This window comes from Cystoisospora suis, assembly GCF_002600585.1.
Source record: "Cystoisospora suis strain Wien I chromosome Unknown contig_8875, whole genome shotgun sequence".
NCBI classification, from domain to species: Eukaryota; Apicomplexa; class Conoidasida; order Eucoccidiorida; family Sarcocystidae; genus Cystoisospora; species Cystoisospora suis.
Genome location: NW_027161653.1, coordinates 1,062 through 9,560, shown reverse-complemented (window position 1 = coordinate 9,560; position 8,499 = coordinate 1,062). Strand labels below are relative to the sequence as shown.

The following is an 8,499-nucleotide window of genomic DNA, read 5'->3' as shown; positions in this document are numbered from 1 at the left end:
CTATCGATTTGTAATCTATCTATCTATCTATCTATATGACTTTCTTGTTATCTGTCTATGTGCTTGTCCACACACCTAGTATCTACGTGCACCGATATCTCTATTTTCGTTCTGTATCTCTTCTGTATGATAGACCGCCTTTCTTTTTCTCGATTCTCTCTGATCTCTTGTGTTTCGTTCTTGTCTGTTGGCTCGATACAGGTATTACTGACAGGTGTAGTTGTATGTGGGTATATTATATCCGTTGCTTTACATGAATTTGCGCATGCGGCAACAGCATACAAAGGTGGAGATGAATCCGTCGTGTATTCGGTAAGTTCTCTGACTCTATATATCGCAACTTGACCTCTTCCAGTTCTTCTAGGGAAAAAGAAGTCTCGCTCCTCAATCGACACATCGAGACTATGATATAGGTGTAGATATAGACTGGAGGGGAATATGTTCTTTAGACAAGAGAGGGACGAGTGCCTTCATTTCTCCGTTTTTCTCTTCTATTTCACGTGGGTCTTCACTAGATGAGAGAAGAAAAAGCCTACGACTCTATGTGTAGAGACCACTCACTCTCCTTGACGCATATGTTACCTCCTGTGGACTATACATTTGACTGTATAGATATGCTTCATACGTCACTGGCTTGTTTTGGGTGTTCATAGTGCAGACACTCTTCATCCATTACGTATGCATAGGGGGGGGGAGATACCTATCTACCCATATATTTGTCATGTATGTATGTAACAGGAGATTTCTTTTGAGGTGTGGTGTAACTTCTTTCTTTCGTGCTTCTTCTTCTTTCTGTATAGGGATACTTGACTCTAGATTATCTTCGCTATGCTTCTCCGCTCTTCTCTCTTGGACTTCCTCTCATCTTCCTTCTACTCGGAAGTGTTGCGCTTCCTGGAGCTGCAGTCTTGATACAGGTACGTCTATCTATCTATCTATCTATCCTCAATCTATTTCTCCTTAGTCTATCTATCTATCTGTCTATCTTTTACCTATATATCTATCCTCAATCTATTTCTCCGTTGTCTATCTATCTGTCTATCTTTCATCTCTCTATCTATCTTTATCCATTCGTATACCTTTAGTCTATCTATGTATCTGCTGTATTCTTTTTCTCCATCTGGGGCGCTTTTTCAAGACCCCGTTCTTCATCCTCGTCTTTCTTTCGCCGTATATGCGGGTCCTTTTCCGTTGCAGCATGACCAACTACGAGGTCGTAAATGGAAAACTCTTACAGCTCTTGGTAAGCCTTCTTCTTCCTTTTCTTCTTCTTTCTGTCTACGATGAAGGAAGGATAGACGCATTTTCGTTTCTTTCTTCTTTTTTATATCTATCCCGCCTGTTTTCTCTCCTCTCTTAGACTTCCTAGTCTGCCTGCATTGTATCTCATGTCTCCTCTTTTTTTTCTTAGGTCTTGTCTTTCTTCTTTTCTTTCTCACTCTTTCTTTCTTTCTTTCTGTTTCTTGTCTCCTCTTGAACTTCTCGTTACACTCGGGAGACGTACAGCACTGTGGGGCGTTTCCTTCATGGGTAGTGCGTGAGGGCGTTTTCACCCCTGCCTTTTTTCCGAGAGAAAGTCTAAGCAAGAAGAGGTGTGAAGAGAGAGATAGGGATGGAAGAGTTACTTTCTTCCCCAGGGTTGACGGTGAATGCGCGCTTTCTTTCTCTTTATACATGGTGTATGTGTACGGGTGTAGATATATAGATAGATACGTGTATATTTGTCTGTATCTCATAAGATGATTCAAGGGGATTCCGGCAGGGAATGAGTGTCTCGTATGTCTTCCTTTGTTGTCTTGGGGTGGGTGTATGTACAGCTGGCCCGTTGGCCAATCTTTTATGCGGATTCTTAGCGTCAGGAATTCTCCAACTCACGCTAATCTGGGAGACAGGCTTCTATTATACAGTTCTTCATATGAGTCTTGCTTGGTAAGGGGCAAGATCTTTTCTTTCAGTTCAGTTTCTTTCTTTCTTTCTTGTTTAGGTAAGACTGTACTTATCTCTTGCTAAGGCTGACGATGTAGATATTTTATAGTATGTATCCTAGTGTATGGCTACGCATGTAGGACAGCACAGCACACACACGCATATCCATGTCTGCTGATACATACATATTCATACATACGTACATATTCATACATCATATCGTCCTCTTTCTCTTTTGTCTTCTTTCGTCGTAGCATTGAGTATGTGGATAGCACTTTAGAAGGCTCTCTCTTCTTTTCTTTTCGCTTGGAAGTAACGAGAGTGGTAAGATAAAATTCTCCGCGTCAGTCTTTCAGTCTCTTTCCTTTCATTTCTTATTCTTTTCGCTACTTCTTTTCTTTTCTCTTGTTTCTTCGTTTCTCTTCTCTCTCCTCCCCTCCTCTCTTCTTTTTTTTCTTCCTTCTTTCCTGTGCTCTTTTCTTTCTTCTTGCATGGTCTGAGTGTGTGAAGATGTTTGGAAGGGCTTCTTATATTCTCTCTTTACAGCCTGGTCTACTTCCAAGCGATGAGCGTTATTCTGAACGTCATCCCTCTCCCACCTTTAGAGTGAGTTAATCTGTCTTTCTCTTCTCTCTTTTTGTCCCATCTGAAAACTCCTGTCTTTTCTGCAAAACTGCCGTGCAAGGAAAAGCGAGGGAGACACAGAGGAAGCAATTAGGGACATGCAACACAAGGTTAGATCTCTATTAGAAGTCAGATGGGTAAAACTCATCTGCTGCCTTCTTCTACGGATATATATACATATATGTATCTGTATATATAGAGAGAGAGATAAGAATACCTTGAGGTATATATATATATCTATGTACGTGTATGTGAGAAATACGTGTACCTACGTACATGTATATCTCTCGTCGTGATCTATATGCTTTCGTAGCATGTATGTTTTCGTTAGGTATTTAGCTGTGTGAGACATCCTTTTCGAAAGCTTTTCGTGTTTAGTTCTCCCTTCACGAGGAACAGAAAACAGCATTCTTCTGCCTCTGTATTTTCTTCTGGACGCTGTGACCAGCATATGTGTATGTCTGTCTTTCAGTGCTTCTACATACATACAGACGTATATCTATATCTATTTCTCGATCTCTTTATATAGTCTCTCAGTTTCTATAGGGCGTGTGCTTTGATACGATTGTTTTCTTTTTCTTTCTTTTTGTTTTCTTCTGCAGTGGATGGGCCGCAGTTGAGCCGTGGCTGCCTTCAGGATGTTTTCTAAAGAAGGCGATGAACGATCCAACGCTTAGGAGAGTTATTCCTCTTGCAGTTTTAGCTCTTCTCTTTCCTCTCTTTGCACGCGTAAGGAAATCTTGATCCACTTAACTACTCATCTTACACACCTACCGTCTACTCTCTCAAGATAGGAACAGCCGGCGTACACTATCCTCCCTTTCTCTCTCTACATATATATATATATATACATGTATGTAGGTCTATGTATAGGTATCTGCGTTGTCATTGGCAGGGATGTCTGTTACGTAGGGATTTGTATGTTAGGTTTGTGGATAAGTAAAGAGAATCTATGTAGGAAGTATCTGTATGGGTTGAAACTTTGCTCGACTTACACGTAGATGACTGAATAAAGTGAGCGAGTGAGTGCTCTTGGAGAAGAGAGAAGGAAAAGGAAGACATTTCTTTATTCTCCTCTATAGGACCCAGAAAACTCGAGGACTTCTTTCTTCTTGATAGTCAACTCATAAGATCTATTGTATATCTACATCGGCGGTATAATCTGTAGACATGTAAGCGTAAATACACATGAAACAAAAAGATAGATAGATAGATAGACAGGTATAGATGGATAGATAGACGATTGTCAATAAGAAGATAGATACATAAGAGAATTCTCCGAGGAACGCAAGTGCTGTGTGTGTGTGTGTGTGTGTTCGCTAAGTCATCGAGTTGCTGCATGTATGATAGATAAGGTCCATTTTATTTGCTTCTGTAGTTGATAGGCGGGTTCGAAAGTCTCGTCTTTACACATGGTGCCTAAGAGGTTCTTTTTGTATCTCTTTCTCGTCCCATACCTATCGAGTATTTGTAGCCGGGCATCTGTCTGTCAGCATCATACTTCATATTTCATGTCTCCTTCTTTATGCTTATGGGCCTAATGGAATGTTTTTCTTTCTTCGTTTTATGTCCTTTCTATTCAACCTTTTCTTTTTTCACAGGTGCCATTCTTCGCTCTGGCTGTGAGATTTGTTGCAGTCGAGATCTTTAGAGCTCCTATGGACTTAACTCCCTTGTCAGTTCAATACTTTTCTCTTTCTTACAGTCAGTGGCGATACGTTCATCCTATACCTATTCCACATCAATCTCTATCGCCTATTCATCGTGTATCTTCTTCTTCGTCTTTTCTCCCGCCTTCTTCTACTGCCTTTCCTGAAGACTTCATGCAAGTCTTTGGTGATATGAGTTCGTAAATGAAGCGAAAAGAATCATTCTCTTGCAGGAGCAGCAGTTCAATGTGTCTATATATATATATATATGTGAAAGTGAAGGAGTGGGATGGTGCACGGCTATCGGTATGTGAGACCACGGTATGTAGTGTCTGTGCGACCTTTGAGTGATTTGAACACATATGTGGGGTGTCCCTTGACTGAGGAGAGCTTAGGAAAACGGAGCATTGAGTCTGTTGACGAGGTTTCAGTGAGTAACGAGTTCGGAAAGATTCGAGGAATCTTTCTTGTTGAAGAAGAAAAAAAGAAGTCATGAGAGGATGACGATGCTCTGATGTTGATTGAAGTCTAGAGCGGTCCGAGAAGATAAGAAAAGGAAGAAGCATGGCTTTTTATTATTGGTCGTCGTGATGTTGCTTGTATAAAAGAAATACGGTCAATGAGGATGATATCGGTTGGAAAGTTTTCTGAGAGAGAAAGCAGAAGGTTACAAGGTCGAGAAAAGTAGGCGTTGGTTTGGCAGAGAGAGATGAAGAACCGTGTTAGGGGGGGGGATGATGATCACCGGATCAAGAACGATTGAGGCCGCGCAAGAGGCTGGGAGCTGTGCTACTCATTCAACCCCCGGAGAAGAGACACGATTCGGGGGTTGATGCAGAGTATAGATACACAGGAAAGCACTTGTTTCTTCGTCAGTCGCTTCACCTTACTATGCGGTGTTAAATCAATTCAGCTTCGTTAGAAGTTATGTCAGCATTGATGATCCTAGGTTTGTTTGTAGAAATTCAGTCTTCTTTCAATGTCGGTTAGAATAGAGATGCATACCGAAGTTCTTCGGAGCGATACGAATAGAGACTAGCGTGACAGGGGGATAGTGGGAATTCGAAGCGAAGAGAAGAAAGCGTTAGGAGTACTGGTGTAGGCGCAGTGTGGAGGGAGGGATCGTTGGCTAGAACGAATGATAGCCGTACACTTTGCCAGGCGACGTGTTGCGTTGCATCTTCGTGCACTTTGCACCCAATTGCCGGAGCTGAAGACGTTTTAGGAAGGAAGACACCGTAAGAGGAGTAAAGTCGAGTGGCACGTCGAGTGGCACAGACGCGGATGTGGTACGCAGTAAGGGGGTGCAGCCGGGCCCTGTCGTGTCGGTGAACATACCGAACTTCGTCGTCCTTACCTTTTTTCGCCACATTTTATTCGATCTGAGCTGTGACTAGGAAACAGAGCGGTCTCCTACACCGAAAGAAACCGAACTGGCAGCTGGCAGTGCAGACTCAGTACCCCTCAGGTCCATTCCACAACTGAGAGACCAAGGTGAGGATAGGTATCGATACAATCAAGGCACGCCGTTGTAATCTCCGAGAAGACTTCCTGCTTAGATGCGCTAGCAATCTTCTCTTCAGCGTGGTGTCCAGGCAGGGAAGCAACCCAAGGATGAATACGCAGGATGCCCGCGAAGCGCGCTGGCGCGCGTGTCCACTAACGATAGACGCATCATCGACCAAACGCGACAAGATTTAGCTGAACGCCTCAGAGCGCCCGTCCCATTAGGGTCCATAAGGTCCATTCCCTAACTCCGGTACTCCTGCTTGGGAGCGAAGCGGTTTCAAGATTTAGTTCACTCTTTTGGAGAGCTGGACGACCCTTCCTTGCTCGTCTTGCTGCAGACGCTACCTGGTGTCATGTGCATGTCTTGGCCACGGGAGGAAACCTAAAATGTTTGGCCGCCATCTAAACGCACACGGCCGAAGATTCGCAAGATTGTCTGCGGACATACAGCTCTGGGAGCTTGCACGGTCCGGTCTGCGCACGGGGTGTCTGCGGAGAGTCGACGAAGGCGCGTCCCATGACGTGAAACAAGTGTGGAAACAAGTAAGTTGAGAAGTTCAGTAACCACTTCATCGTTTCTTGATACGTCCCCGGTGTTTTTCACCAGGAGCTGGCAGTAGGCTAGCAGGCCCGGGACACAAGCTTAGCTGGTGTGCTCACCCTTACAGCTCTAGAGCTCTTTTGCTTTCCCAGTAGCAGTAAAGAGACACGGAGGTCGTCTTGTTTTTACCAAAAAAATAAGCACTACAGGGCACTTTCCAAAAGATGGCCCGCCTGGGACAAGTCCTTGCTCGGCTGCCAGTCACGGGAGGTGCGAGAGTGGTGTCAGCTTGAGACTGAAGGGATAGCCAGCTGGATCGGCGTCAGTAGCCTGTGAAGTACTGGGAGCGGTTCTAGCCGGGGAGGCGGACTATGAGACGCACCCCTCACGGACACTTGCGACCGACGGTCGCGGGTAGTTTAGATTATGCTGTCTGACGGACGTCAGCAGAAGACTAGGCATGAGTACGGGCTCGCAAATTGAAACTATCACCGCGGACACGTGTTTCCCCTGCTTACCGTCGTACAGGGCTACGGCGATCGGTTTCGGTCGGACCGGGCGTGGTAGAGCCCGCGCCTATCCCTGAAGCCTCATTCCGTTGTTTCGTGTCGTGGTCCGGAAAACACCGTTATTAGTCCTTTGAGTGCTAGTCCCTCGATCGCTGGGGCACATCAGGAACAAGCAGGAGTAACTTTTTTGTTTTCTGAGTGGGAAAGCGTGCGTTCGAAGACGCGTCACTTGGGTCCGGTAGTGTCGGGCGCCGTGGAGCCTGCTTCAATCCCTGAAATCTTCACTTCGTTGTTTCGTCTTGTGTCCTACACCATCTCGTCATTAGTCCTGTTTGCGCTTTGCTGAGCTCCTTCCTGCCGCAATCCGTCAGGGCCATGACAAAACACCATGGGTCTTTGTTAGCTACTGCTAAGCCGAAACCTTGCGTTTGCAGGGGTAGGACTTGGGCTCTGCGACTTTTGTTGGGTACAGAGGGTGGGAACTGGGCACAAAAGAAAACTTCACACGCGACATCGCGCACGCGGAGCAGGAAGCCAGGACTGATTTGGCTCGACCCATGTGCGACCGCGTCTCAGAAAACCTCTCGCGGGGGCTGCCTGGCGAAGAATCAGTATAACGCCGTAGACCCCCCGGCTGTGATTGAACGTGCATGTTAGCATCTCGGACACCGCAATATGCATCCCTGCAATCTCCACTTCGCGTTCTCACGGCATTCGGGCCTCGACGACGGCAGAAGTAAACCCGCAACTGCCGCGAAATAAATGATCTTCGCCGCTAGCACGGGCGCGAGCGCTGTCTGTGCCGTGACAGTCCATGTCTAGGGGGTGAAGACTGTTGCGTCTTGAAGGCAAACACCCATTGTGGACCTGAATACCGATGCGGTAAGAATCGCATCTACTGCACACACCTCTTCCAGGAGATGTACATTCCACGAGTTTCGGTGTTCTGCTGTTCATCTCGTAGCCTGTCCGAGTATGCCGGAGATGCCTTGTAAGTAACAGTAAGCGCAAGCAACGGGACAGTGCTTACTCAAGGAAAGAGGTCAACTGCACTAACAGGGAAGGAGACTCAGGAACTCTGAAAGAGAGTCTTCCGCGCAGGTCAAACGCCTTGCCCCATCGTGTGTGTGCAGAGGGTCTCTGCAGCGGAGCAAGTGATTATCAGTACCAGCATCCTGCCAGCTGCAAAGAAGTACACACTGAAGAATGATGTGTCGTACCGGCTCAAGTCAGAATACATTGAAGTCAGGACTGTGAATGCCGCAGTAGGGGCCGTCCGTCAAAAACCTGCTGTCCATCCGAAACCGGGTCGCCGCTCGGCGAAAATGAACTAAGATCGAGCGAGCCTGTACTGTAGACCAGTCTCTACAAGGCGTCTCTGCATGCAAACATGTTCCACGTGCGGTGAAGCCTCCACCGCAGTTCAACACGCACTTTTTGTGGAACCGGCTTAGCGGAAGGCAGTGCCTCTCGCGGGCTCTGGCGCGCCGTTCCGCTTTTGACCGCTGTCCTCCGCCGGGGAGCGTCACCCACAACGGTTCAGGCTGCTGATCGAACAGTGTGCTTAAGCATTGTGTTTTGTCCCAAGAAACCTAGCCTCATTGCCCCTAAGCTGTGTGTCTTTTTTCTCATCCCCGAGAGTTGGCCTGTGATTTACCACTGCAGGGCACCATCTACCCCCTTCTCCGTTCAAGCGACCGACGGGAGAGCGGCCTCTTCCGCCCGAGTAGCTGGGTTTGGC

At 46.4% G+C, this 8,499-nt stretch overlaps 1 protein-coding gene across 1 annotated transcript in view; it reads left to right on the top strand.

The window, feature by feature from the left end:
* The window catches only part of CSUI_010920 (peptidase m50), a 7,529-nt gene extending 3,107 nt beyond the window's left edge, over positions 1-4,422 (top strand). The window contains exons 3-9 of the mRNA XM_068071021.1: positions 202-312; positions 801-917; positions 1,198-1,243; positions 1,818-1,929; positions 2,473-2,532; positions 3,153-3,279; positions 4,152-4,422. Of these exons, the coding sequence (XP_067917001.1) occupies positions 202-312; positions 801-917; positions 1,198-1,243; positions 1,818-1,929; positions 2,473-2,532; positions 3,153-3,279; positions 4,152-4,403 (825 nt within the window). The 3' untranslated portion in view covers positions 4,404-4,422. The remainder of the gene's footprint in view (positions 1-201; positions 313-800; positions 918-1,197; positions 1,244-1,817; positions 1,930-2,472; positions 2,533-3,152; positions 3,280-4,151) is intronic.
* Positions 4,423-8,499: the final 4,077 nt, after the last annotated feature.